Below are 13,435 nucleotides of genomic sequence, written 5' to 3'. Positions count from 1 at the left end.
GAGCCACCCAGGCTTCCCAGACCTAAGCTTACAACATGTTTTCTGCAAGAGAAAACTTCTTACTTTTTCTGTTTTTAATATCATATGACATGTTGCTATTCTGTGGATCAATCATGAACATCATTCAGACCTACTGCATTTGTAACAAACTCTCCAGGTGACTCATATGATTTGTGACTCATATGCACGTTCATGTGTGCGAAACACTGATGGAGAGGTGTTTTGTGGTAAACAACACTGATGTTATTTATGTTGTATAGTCCTTTTACTTTAGCAATTGTTAAGCAATTTATGGACTCCACTTTGAATGCTTTCCAGTTAGCAGCTATTTCTTTTCATGACACATTCTCATAGGAAATCTAGTAACAAATTTATTAACTACAATACTGGGAATTCCAGGACTACATCACCAAGATCACACAGCTTCTGGCAACAAAAGGTACACTGTATCATGGTGAAATAACAAGTAGCCTGATTCAAGTTACCAAATGTATTGTTTGAGCAATAAATACTACAACAGAAATGTAATTCAATTCTATTTTAAAAAGTGCTGGAGCACCTAGGCAGCTCAGTCGGGCAAGCATCTATCTGCCTTTGGCTCAGGTCCTGATCCCAGGGTCCTGGGATTGAGACCCACATTGGGCTCCCTGCAGGGAGCCTGCTTCTCCCTCTGCCTATGTCTCTGCTTCTTTCTATGTGTCTCTCATGAATAAATAAATAAAATCTTTAAAAATTCATTTATTGGCTCACTTGGGTGACTCAGTTGGTTAAGCATCTGACTCTTGGTTTCATTTCACGTCACCGTCTCAGGGTCCTGGGATCCAGCCACCACATCAGGGTCTGTGCTTAACAGGAGTCTGCTTGAGATCCTCTCTCTCTCTCTCTCGCTCTCTCTCAAATATAAATACATCTTTTTTTAAAAATCACTTATTCAACAAGTACTTGTGATGTAGGAAAGATGTTGGGGTATGGAGCCAAAAGCCAAGAAAGAATTCTTGAGACATCTTTGGTGCAAAAAAGGCGCTTTTATTAAAGCATGAGGGCAGAAAGAGCTGCACTGGGGTCATGAAGAGTGGCCCATTATATACTTTCCAGTTGGGAGGGGGTCAGGAACAGCATAACCCCCCAGGTATTTTGGAAACAAGGTTTCCAGGACCTTGAGGGGGCTAGCTATTGTTAGGAAAAGGTCACTTACTACTGTGTAACAAAACCTGAGTCATGAGACCCTTCAGATGTATATCAGTGGGTCATATGCTTGGGGGATGATCACCAACGTGTATCCTGGGGAGGGTAGAGATAAAGGAAGTTTCCAAATGAATTTTTATATGTTGAAGTAGACTTACAGGATCCTGGGGATCTGTTGCCTTTTGCCCTTAGCAAAGTATTAACATTAAGGCAGCTGAGTCCCTAAAGGAAGGTCACTCTGCTTATTTCAAGGACTTCCAATGGGTTCTAAGTAGTATGGAAGTTTAATTTTTCTTTTGCCCCTGCTTCCCACATCACTTGGATGCCCATTCAAATGTCAGACACCGTTCTAGGCACTGGGAATATCCTACTGAAAGAAGCAGACAAAATCTCTTTCCTCATGGAACTTACATTCTAGTCAAAGAGAAAAGATAAATAAGAAAAATGTAGCATACCTGAGATAATGACAAGGACTAAGGACAAAAAATCAAGGAAGGAGGATTTTAAAAGATGAGGATATGATAGAATCTTACAAAGACTGGCCAGGGAAGCCCTCCGTGAGAAGGGTGTGGCGCAGAGGTGAAGGAGGTGGATTGTGCTGGCAGCAGAAGGGCTCCCAAACAGTCTGGTCCTTAGTCCCGGGACTGTGGACATCTTACCCTCCGTGGCAAAAGGAACTTTCAGGTGTTGTTAATTTAAGGGCCTTGCGATGGGAAGTTTAGCCTGGGTTAGCCAGGTGGGCCCAATGTCATCACAGCGTCCTTCTAAGTGAAAGGGGAGGCGGGGGTCAGGTGAGGAGGAGGCTGCCGGGGAAGCAGGGGTCCCGCAGTGTGGGAACCCAGGAACGCGAGCTGCCTCCAGAGACTGGAGAAGGCGAGGCAAGGTTCTTCCCTAGATCCTCCAAAAGGAATGCAGCCTGCTGGCAGCTCCACTTTAGTCCAGTGAAGTTGATTTTGGACATGCGACCTCCAGAACTGTGAGATACTACTTTTGGCTGCTGTAATCCACCCGGTGGCTGGTTGGAGTGCGCTGGGGAGCTCAGGCACCCAGTCAGGCTGCGGTGGTGCCCGGACGTGACTGCTTTAGCAAACATCCTCCAGAGCACGTGGCTTCATAAAACCAACATGCACTCCTCATTTGCAGGACAGCCTGATGCAGGCGGGCCGGGTACTCTGCTCCACGGCCCCAACAGGGGTCCAGCTCCCAGGGCCCCATCAGTGGCTCCCCCTCACCCTGGGCCTCACAGTTGGCTGAATCTTGGATTTGAAAAAAAGCTGTAATAAACAATTTAGGGACAAATGGAGAGATTTGGAAATGAAATGATCATTATATAATGTTACTGAATTTCTTTAGTCGAATCATTAAATTTCTTGATGTAATAATGACATTAGAATCATGATGGATTGTTTCTGTTCTCTTAGAATACATTGTAAATAGGGTGCCTGTGTGTCTCAGTGGGTTAAGTGTGTGACTCTTGATTTCGGCTCAGGCCCTGATTTCAGGGTCGTGGGGTCCAGCCCTGCATCGGGCCTCGCATCGGGCCCCACATCGGGCTCCTTGCTCAGTGGGAAGTCTGCTTTTGCTTCTCCCTCTGCCCCTCCTTCTGCCTGCTGGCGATATTCTCTCTCTCTCTTGCTCAAATAATAAAATCTTAAAAAAATACATTGTGAAGAATTTAGGCATGGGTTATCAGGAAAGCTGCAACTTAGTCACATGATTAAACAAATAGACAAATGAACAGAAGTAGAGAAATTAGCAAGAGTGAAATATATGACTAAAGAATATATAGCTGATCGCTTTTGTTCTTTTAGCTTTTCTGTACGTTTACAAAAACATAGTTGAAATGAATTACGTTTCTTGGAGAAGCACTTTATTTTTATTTCTTTATTTTTATTTTTATTTTTATTTTTTTTAAATTTTTTTTTCATTTATTTATGATAGTCACACAGAGAGAGAGAGAGAGGCAGAGACATAGGCAGAGGGAGAAGCAGGCTCCATGCACCAGGAGCCTGACGTGGGATTCGATCCCGGGTCTCCAGGATCGTGCCCTGGGCCAAAGGCAGGCGCTAAACCGCTGCGCCACCCAGGGATCCCTATTTTTATTTCTTAAAGATTTTATTTATTTGAGAGAGACAGACTGAGCGAACAAGAGAGAGAACACAGGCGAGGAGGGGGCGATGAAGAGAGGGGGAGAGAGAAGCAGACTCCCCGCTGAGCAAGGAGCCCGACAACAGGGGCTTGATCCCAGGACCCCAGGATCAAGACCTGAGCCAAAGGCAGATGCCCAACTGGCTGAGCTACCCAGGGCTCCGAGAAGCATAATTTTATATTAAATGTGCTTAGGAGAAAAAAAATTTACCTGTTCTGTTTTCAAGATAAAGGGCATTTGGAAGCATACTTGAATTTTCTGGTCTACAGTTCTCCAGGGTCAAACTTGTCTCAGTTATTGCTGAGTGAAATATCTAAAAAACTCCCAAGTGGCTCAGAGTATTGGTAAATGACTATAAGCTGGAGACTGTCCACATTTGCATATGGTCAAGTAACATTTTGTCCTTTGTCGGATTTTATGACACTGTCAAAAACACCATGAATGATGACAGCAAGGGCACTGGCACATGAAATGTCTGTCCTTGAGCTGCCTGCTTATCCAGGACCTGGTAGTCCACTCCTTCTTGTTGATGAGGTGGGTCAGAGGTTACACACAATAGCAAACACATGATGCTTACTCTGAACCAGGACAAGTTCTAAGCTAGACAACATATTAACTTATTTAATCCTCACAACTCCATGAGGGAGATAAACTATTATCTCCATTTATAGATGGGGAAACTGAGGTAATGTCTTAGATCACACACTCCTAATTGGCAGAGATAGAATTTGAATCCAGGCAATTTAGCTGCAGAACTCCTATCTATATTCAAAAGAGTACATGGCCTATATTTGTGGTCACATAGTTTATACGATGTTCACATTCTTTTGGACACCATTCCAGTTCTCAAAATCTGAATGCAGGGCATTCTCCCCATGCACACAGAGCCAGGAAGGTAATATTCTCATTTTAAAAGCAAAGAGAATTTATCAAATCCCACCTAATGGTGTTGTTATCCACCAACCTCAGACTGAGCCTATTTGTTAACTGTTTCAGGGACAAATTTTGCTAGTGTTAAGTCCAGTTGACTTGAAGCTTTTCAAAGATCTTGCTGCCTGACTGTATGTGCTGTTTACAAGAATGGCCACAATTTTCCATTCCATCTCCCATTTCTCTCAAAGAGAAAATCTGAAAAATATGCATTTTATAATGGTGAAGCATTTTAAGAACCACCAGACAAAAAGCATCTTTGCTCCTTTTGAGCATTTACACCAAATAATTTTTGTGATTTTGTGCCTCCTTTCACCAAGAGATGGAGTCTGTTTCTCCACCCCTTGGGGCTGGACTAGTTTTGTGACTTGCTTTGGTCAGAGATTTCAGCAGAGGTGATGGCATTCCAGTGCTGGATTAGGGTTTCCTGTTGTCTCTCAGAACCCATCCAACCACCATGAGAACAAGGCAGGGCTAGTCTGCAGGAGTGTGGAGACCATGTAGTGTGACTCAAGCAAACTCAGATGTCCTGGGGAAACCCCAGACATGTGAGAAAGCCAGCCAAGATCAGCAGAACCATCGCTGGCTACGGATGCATGAGGAAGCCTAGCTGGGCTCAGAAGAACTGCCCAGTTCTGATACACGGAATCAAGAACTAAAGGAAGCCTGGGTGGCTCAGCAGTTGAGCATCTGCCTTTGACTCAGGGCCTGATCCCAGGGTCTGGGATCCAGTCCCACATCAGGCTCCTGCAGAGAGCCTCCTTCTCTCTCTCTCTCTTTCTCTCTCTCTCTCTCTCTCTCTCTCATGAATGAATAAATAAAATCTTTAAATAAATAAATGGGTGTTGTTTTAGATCACGACATTTTGAATGTCAAAAAGTTAATTGACCTTCTGGCTCACTGGATACTTAGCACTGGCTTTCCCAAAACTTCAACATGCCTCGGAGGCATCCCTAGTACTCAGCTGTCTTAGTCTTTTCAGGCTGCTTGCTGTAACAACAGCAGACTGGTGGCTTATAAACAATAGCAATTTGTTTTTCATGGCTCTGGAGGCCGGAAGTCTGAGATCTGGGTGCCAACATGATCAGGTGGGTCTTCTTCCAGGGTGCAGACTTCACACTATATCCTCACATGGCAGAGGGGGAGTGGGAGAGCTTTCTTTATAAGAGCACTAATCCAATTCTTGGGGGCATAGCCCCTCCCAAAGGCCCCACCTCCTCCAATACCTTGGGGAGGGGGTAGATTTCAACGTCTGAATTTTGAAGAGACACAAGCATTCAGACGCTGGCACCCATGAACATCTTAACAAAGACAGAATCTGAAAAGGGCGCCTGGGTGGCCCACTGGTTGAGCGTCTGCCTTCAGCTCAGGTCATGATCATTGAGTCTCGGGATCAAGTCCCAAATCAGGCTCCTCACAGGGAGCCTGCTTCTCCCTCTACCTGTGTCTCTGCCTCTCTCTCTCTCTCTCTCTCTGTCTCTCATGAATAAATAAATAAACTCTTTAAAAAAAAAAAAGAATCTGAAAGGATACATATTTTGAAATAGTTAAGCAGCCAAGAGCCATCACGCAGAAAGTGTGCTACTTCTTAGCATTTGAAAATTTTATTTATCACTGATTTTTCTTTTTTTTTCTTTTTTTTAAAGATTTTATTTATTTATTCATGAGAGAGAGAGAGGCAGAGACACAAGCAGGCTCCATGCAGGGAGCGTGACGTGGGACTTGAACCCGGGTCTCCAGGATCATGACCTGGGCCAAAGGCGGCGCTAAACTGCTGAGCCACCCGGGCTCCCCTATCACTGATTTTTCTTAAGGAAAAACTAATTGCTGTGTAGAAGTCCAAGCAGGTAGGTCTTTTCATTCCCAGCAGTCAAATGTGAACACTTCTAAAAGACTTGATTTGCTCCATCAAGAGCTTGTTCTTCCTGTTTCCCAGCTGTATCTTCCTGTTCATTAGCTGTTACTAAGTATTGAGTGGATAAAACCTGTGTAAGGAGAGCAGTTGTTCCTTTGGCTGATCCCCAGGGTCACATTTAATTGGGAGAAAATGGTAGGTATGGGATCATTGACCATGGCTATAGCAGCCTTTCTGTTGAGAGCTGATCAGCTGCTTTCACAATTTTGCAAAACAGCAAGAACTGTGTTCTTCAGATGCTGCTAATCTTTGCCCATTACTGGCAATATAAAATTCGAGTGACCAGGTTTTAGATTGTGTTGCAGGAGGCAGCTCTTAGTTGCTCTCTTCAATGAAAGTTTCTCTGTGCATGTATCTCAAACGCATGTATTCCAACTTGCATATTCTTTGGAGTATGAATGCCATTTTCAATTTTCACCATACTTTGATTTATTTGCAGGAACTTTTTTTTTTTTTTAAGACTTATTTATTTATTTGAGAGACAGAGAACATGAGCAGAGGGAGAGGGAGAAGCAGACTCCCTACAGACCTGGGAGCCAGACTTGGGGCTCCATCCCAGGACTGTGGGATTATGACCTGAACTGAAGGCAGATACTTAACTGACTGAGCCACCCAGGTAAGCCAGGAACTTTAAATGTGTTAGGGAAACACAGCTTTTTTCATGATCTAAGTCCTAAATGGTTTTTTTTCCCTGTTCTTTTGATTTTGCTTATGGTGGTTTACTATAGAGAAATATTTTTGTTTACTATGTTTCTTTACTATTAAGAAATATGTTGTCAAGTGCGTCAATCTCTTAAAATTTCTGGATTTTGTATCATAGTTACAAATGCCTTTTCCTGAGTTTCTAAAGTTATTCTCCCATGTTTTCTTTTTCTTTTTCTCATGTTTTCTTCTAGTGTTTTATAATTTTTTTAAATTTATGATAGTCACAGAGAGAGAGAGAGAGAGAGAGAGAGAGAGGCAGAGACATGGGCAGAGGGAGAAGCAGGCTCCATGCACCCGGAGCCCGACGTGGGATTCGATCCCGGGTCTCCAGGATCGCGCCCTGGGCCAAAGGCAGGCACTAAACCGCTGCGCGACCCAGAGATCCCATAATTTTGTTTTTGAACATTTTTAAAGAAAAAGAAATTTGAGCCATTTGGAATTTATTCTGGTATAAGCTTTTTCAGGTCCTTAAAGTTGATCCCCAAACCAGTTATTGAATAGTCCATTTTCTTTTTTTTTTAATAAAGATTTTATTTATTTATTCATGAGAGAGAGAGAGAGAGAGAGAGAGGCAGAGACACAGGCAGAGGGAGAAGCAGGCTCCATGCACCGGGAGCCCGACATGGGATTCGATTCTGGGTCTCCAGGATCGCACCCTGGGCCAAAGGCAGGCGCCAAACCGCTGCGCCACCCAGGGATCCCTGAATAGTCCATTTTGTTTCACTGATTTGAGACTCAAATTTACTCAATGACACAATTATTTATTGCATAATAAATTTCCATATGCATATTGATCTGTTCCTGGATTTTTCATTCTCTTCCTTTGTTCATTCATTCATCAATGCATACTGGTTTTAAATATTTAGGTTTTATAATGTTTTAATAACTAAACTTAAAAAACTTTTGACTATTTTTGCTCATTTACTTTTCCATGTTAGTCTTAGAATCATTTTGTCCAATTAAAAAAATTCTGTTAGTATTTTTATTGGAATCACATTAAATTTACTACTTAGGTTAAGCGGAACAACCATTATAATACTCGATGTAGTATTTATGTTCAGTGTTTTTTTTATGTTCATTTTGAGAATTTAAAAATTTTACTTATATAGTTCTTGACACTTCCTATTAGTTTTGAGGCATTTTTATCTTCTTAAATCCTGTTACAAATTGATCCTTTGCTTTCATTATATTCTCAAACCTTTTATAAAACTATTGATCTATGAATATTCATGCTCTATGTCACTGTTATTAAATTTTTACTTGTTTTCCATGAGATCTTCATTTATATGAACATATAATCTTTTTTTTTTTTTTTTTTTTTTTTTATTTATGATAGTCACACAGAGAGAGAGAGAGAGGCAGAGACACAGGCAGAGGGAGAAGCAGGCTCCATGCACCGGGAGCCCGACGTGGGATTCGATCCCGGGTCTCCAGGATCATGCCCTGGGCCAAAGGCAGGCGCCAAACCGCTGCGCCACCCAGGGATCCCTGAACATATAATCTATAAGTAGTGACAACTTTCACCTCCTTTTCCCACTTTTATATCTCTAGTTTCTTTTTCTGACTTGTGTTGTTTAGTGCCTTCAAAACCTATTAAGTATAATAATGAATATTACTGTTGTGAATAAAAATCTGTCAAGTTCTTTGATATTCATCCTTCAAAAGATAAGAGACAAATTATCTTCTTGAATGGAGGCTAGCTGGAGTGACTTGCTTCTGTGGAATAGCAATAAAGAGGAAAGGATAATGTATGACTTTGGAGAACAGGTCATAAAAGGTGGTGTAGCTTCCTTTCTCTATCTTGGTTTATTTACTGTGAGGAGAGAGGTGCCAGATTCATGTTTTGAGGACATGCAGGCATTGAGGCTTCTGCCAACAGTCATCCAAGTGAGCTAGAAAATAGATCCTCCTGCCGCGGTTAAGCCCTCAGATAACTGCAGCTCCAGCTGATATCTTGACTGTAACCTTACGAGAAATCGGAGCCAGAACAACGCAGCCAAGCTGCCCCCCAGATAGGTGTTAGTAACGTTTTTTGTTCATTGGAGCAGATTATAAGATATATTTTTTAAATTTTTATTTATTTATGATAGTCACACAGAGAGAGAGAGAGAGGCAGAGACACAGGCAGAGGGAGAAGCAGGCTCCATGCACCGGGAGCCCGACGTGGGACTCGATCCCGGGTCTCCAGGACCGCGCCCTGAGCCAAAGGCAGACGCCAAACCACTGCACCACCCAGGGATCCCTAGAGCAGATTATAAATTGATTCACAGAAAACCCATGAAGCTTAGAAGTGAATTGTATCAGTTTGGCCTGAAAAGGACAACTCGAATACCCCCCGAAGAGAGTACTTCAGACCCCTGCACAACAATGGTTGGGAAACGGCTCAGATAACTACTGAGTTGTAAATATAGGCTAGTTTTTAAGGCACTGGAAGGATAACCCAGAGGGCAGAATCAAGAGTCCAGTGGATGGAGACAAGAACCACTGGGTATTGCCAGAAAGTACGATGAAGTTCTAAGCAAGGAACTGTCAACATTTACCGAATTGGATTTCAGAATGTCAATGCTCTAGTGACTGCTGTGTGCCTTCTGTTCCCCTTTGAAGAAAAATGTCTACAGAGTAAGTTTCCTGTGCCTCTCCCATGATGGCGTGTGAAGTATGAGGTAGTGGTTGGGGTAGGTCACTTGTCTTTTTAACTCACAGATCTTCATACAGAGGAGCCACTTAATGCACACCCAAGGACCATCCAAAGAGCCTCATCTGTTCCAGGACCTCACAAAATCCTGAACCTCGATGTTGTAACGGGATGAGAACTTTGCAGGGGGCTGGGGAGGAGGTGAGTGTTTACTGCATGTGGAAAAGGGTATACAACCTTTGTGGCCAGAGGATGGATTTCGGTTGTTTTAAAACCTGGCCCCCCAAATTATTTAGCTCTCTTCCCATCAGTATGATTCTATGGCGGCTACACTAATACAGTACAGAATAAAGACTGTATCAGTTTCCGCTCCCAGGCCTTCAGTGTTAAGAGAAAAAATATTCAGTTGTTAAAAATGGTTAAGGCAGACTTTACTCAGGACCGTCCCAATAGGTATTAAGGACCACACCGACAGAGTTTTGCAGTGGAGATTAGGCTCAACTCCAGATACAGCCTGGCTAAGTGAGGGTTTGGGGCCAGGAGCAGGTTGGGGGGAGCGGATATAAAGTTGCTATGAAGGCATTACCAGGAGGGAAGGCCGGGTGGTTCTGGCAGGAACGACCTAACAGGACTCTCTAAAGGCCCCCAGGGTGATCAGACGTCACCGGGGGGCGGCGGGGGCCAGGGGGCCTGAGATAAGGACGGACAGGGTTCTTGCTAGCGCGGCTTTACAATCCCGGGCACAGACGGGCCTAGGGGGTGTGGTCAAGCAAAGAATCTTTGCCATTAAGACACTGACGATTTCCACTTCCCGTCGTGTGAGGCGCTGGCTTTAGAGGCAGCGGCCACGCCGAGCGGACGTCAGGGGCACGCAGAGGCCAGTGCGCTGCAGCGGCCCCACCCCGCCGAGGCCCCAGCCCCGCCACGTGAGCGGGGAAGCCCGTAGGATGACGTTAGCCCAGCCCTGCCCCTCCGCCCACAGGGGGGGGACCCGGAACGAGGGTCACCCGGCTAAGCCCAACGAACCTCCAGAACCACGAGCGACAACAATAACCCGAATGCGAGCTACTACTGCGACGGACGCACGAGGTCAACTCGGGCTTGCCATCGTGTTCACTGCAATCTGCAACTGGGAGACTTCCGGAGCCCTCTTTAGGAGCGCTGATTGGCTGACATGCACGTCAATCAGGGCTTTCTACCCAATAGGCTTTCCAGTCCCCAGGCACCTATCCCGCCCCAACCCCGCTCTCTCCGAAGTAGTCTGGGCAGAATCCAGAGACTGCCCGGAAAGACCACAGAGCAGCCAGGGACCTCCCGGAGAGGTGTAGGGGGCTTCCTCCGGCGCGGGCCAATGAACTCTTTCTTCCGGCAGCCAATTCCGTTATCGAGACCGCCCAAGAGGAAGGACGTTTCGATTGGCTGTTCGGTACAGAGGCACAGAGACTCACGGGAGCCTCGACCAAGCCCTCGCCATTGTTGTCCAGTTGGGCTGTCAATCAGTCCGCCTCTCTGGGTGGGCGGAACTGGACGGCCCGCGGGCCCCGCCTCTTCCGGGGCTGGCCTGCGGAGCTGGCGGGGGGGCGGGGGCTGCGGGAGCCGCGGGGGCGGGGCGCGCTGCTCGGCGGGGACGCTCGGGGGTGCAGCGCCAGGCGTGCTCCCAAAGCGGAGCCGGGCGGGGCGGGGCGGGGCGGGGCGGGGCGGGGCGAGGGCCGACCGCGCGGGTGGGGGCGGGGCCGGGGCGGGGCCGGAGGAGGCGGAAGCGGGAGAGAGCTCGGGCCGCAGCCATATAGGAGCCAGCGTCCCGGCCGGCGGAGCGGCGGCGGCGGGGTTGGCCGGGGCGGCGGGGCGGGCGGGCCGGGGGCCGGGGTCGAGACCAGGGGTCGGGTGACGGGCGGGCCGAGCTCCCGCCCCATCGCAGGGCCGGGGAGGATGCGGCCGGGGGCTCCGGGGCGGGGCGGGCGGCAGCGGCTGCAGCGCTAGCGGCGCAGGGGGTGGGCGGCGGCGGCGGCGGCATGAGGCGCGGGGCCGGCGCCCGCGGGAGGGAGGCGCTGCCGGCGGCCCGGCCGCTCCCGCTGCAGCTGCTCGCCGGGCTCGCCGTGCCCTGCGTGCGGGGCCCCGGTCGCTCTGGTCCCGGCCGCCGCCCGGGCCGCCCGTGGTGACCATCCGCCGCGCCGCCCGACGCTTCACCCGCGCCCTCCCCCAGGGCGCGCCCGCGGAGCTTCGGCCCCATCGCCTGCTCGCGGAGGCCGCGCCGGGCGGCGGCGAGGCCGGAAGATGGCCTGGGTCCTCAAGATGGACGAGGTGATCGAGTCCGGGCTGGTGCACGACTTCGACGCCAGCCTCTCGGGCATCGGGCAGGAGCTGGGCGCCGGCGCCTACAGCATGAGGTACTCGGCCTCGGTGGGAAAGGCCTGCACGACTTCCCGCCGCGGGGTCCGGGCCGCGTGGCCTCTGCCCAGCCGGGTGGCGGGCGTGCGAGGGCGGCCCCGGGACCTGCACCTCAGGGCCTGTTCCGGCGGTGGAGCGGGCCGGCTGCCGGGGGAAGGGGCTTCCTTTCCTTGCAGGCGGTCGGCTGGCTGCTCGGAGCTGGAGTGCGGGGCGCGGCGCCGTGGAGCTGGTGCTGGGCAAGCACTCGCCAAGGTTTCGGTTATCAGTTCCTATTCTCTTCTACGTTGTAGTCTTTGCTGGTGGCAGATTTTCATCACTTGCTGTTACAATAGTGATTCTTTCATAAGTGAAAGTAGACGCAGGGGAATAAACGCACCTTAGAGATTGATGTTTTTGGATTGTTTCAAAGTAAAGGTTTTCATTTTGGGGACCATCCTCCTGGGCCATTTCTTTTTCCTTTTTGAAAAGGGCTTTAAGATGCAGCGATTGCACAACAAACACTAGTTTGTTTGGTCCCTGCTGCCTGTACCAGCAGCCATTCATTTTGTTTGATTTTTAAGGTTGAAACAGATCGGAGCTTAGTCTCTGGCCTTTATCCTAGAGAATGCCGTGTTGTGTTTTGTGTGCTTAACTTCTATCAGTTCGGTGGTTCTTTGTTTTTATTTTTAGCAGCGTTATTGAAATACAGCTAATGCACTATAAGTTCATCTTTATTAAAGTGTACAGTTCCATGGTTTGGCAGCTTTCTGTTGAGATTTTTCTGACTGTTCTTTAAATGATGCCTGATGTCTTTGAAGTGCTGTCCGGTCTCCCAGTAGCTTACATACATTTCACTGCAGCTCTGAGGGAGGCTGGAGCATACCTGTCCTGAAGAGAACTTCAGGGTCAGGGCAGGCCTGGGTAGTGGGGGCTGCACCCGGCAGACTCAGCTTGTATAGCTTGCAGGGAAAGCCAGGGGCAATCAAGAACTCAAAGAAAGGACGAGGTGTTTCTTAGAGTGTGGAAGTGTGTGGAGGTCACCAGACTCTGGCCCTGATAAGGTATGCGCTCCTCTCCCTGAACTTGGCACTTGATCTCCGCAGTTGTGCAGCTTGAGGGCTTCGGACGAGCTGTCTTATTTTCTAGAACAACTGTCTCAGTTGAAGAAATTGATCTATTGAACGTCATAGGGTCACCCCACATAGCACTAGAAACCGTGATTCCCTAGGTAAAACAGGCCTGAAGTGCTGTGCTGCTCCTTGAGACCAGGTAAGGCGCACGAAGGGAATTGAGTATTTTCAACTCAAAGGTTGCTTCGCACTTCTCAGTTATGGTAAAATGAAAGTTTGCTGCCAAGAACTTCGCTTATTACGGTTATTTTGAGCTTTTACTTTTCCTAGAGTTTTATTTAAGTGACTCAGCCAGCTAATGAACTTTTGTCTTCGGTTTATTCTGTGAAAAGAAAAGAAAATCATGATTTTAACCTTTCTCTGACCTTGTTCTTAAAATAATGTTTGACATCTTAATGATTATGGGTCTTTTACAACAC

At 47.4% G+C, this 13,435-nt stretch overlaps 1 protein-coding gene across 3 annotated transcripts in view; it reads left to right on the top strand.

Annotated features, from left to right (window-relative positions):
• The first annotated feature begins 11,670 nt into the window (after nucleotides 1–11,670).
• The window catches only part of UBP1 (upstream binding protein 1), a 52,985-nt gene continuing 51,220 nt past the window's right edge, over nucleotides 11,671–13,435 (top strand). The window contains exon 1 of one of the 3 annotated variants that reach the window (XM_077865937.1): nucleotides 11,671–11,906. In XM_077865937.1, the coding sequence (XP_077722063.1) occupies nucleotides 11,794–11,906 (113 nt within the window). In that variant the 5' untranslated portion in view covers nucleotides 11,671–11,793. The remainder of the gene's footprint in view (nucleotides 11,907–13,435) is intronic. The other 2 variants (XM_077865935.1, XM_077865936.1) reach the window with 2 other exon arrangements.

The sequence above is a fragment of the Canis aureus genome, chromosome 22, assembly GCF_053574225.1.
Source record: "Canis aureus isolate CA01 chromosome 22, VMU_Caureus_v.1.0, whole genome shotgun sequence".
NCBI lineage: Eukaryota > Metazoa > Chordata > Mammalia > Carnivora > Canidae > Canis > Canis aureus.
Note: the sequence above shows the minus strand (reverse complement) of the source record. Positions and strands in the feature narration are given on the sequence as shown.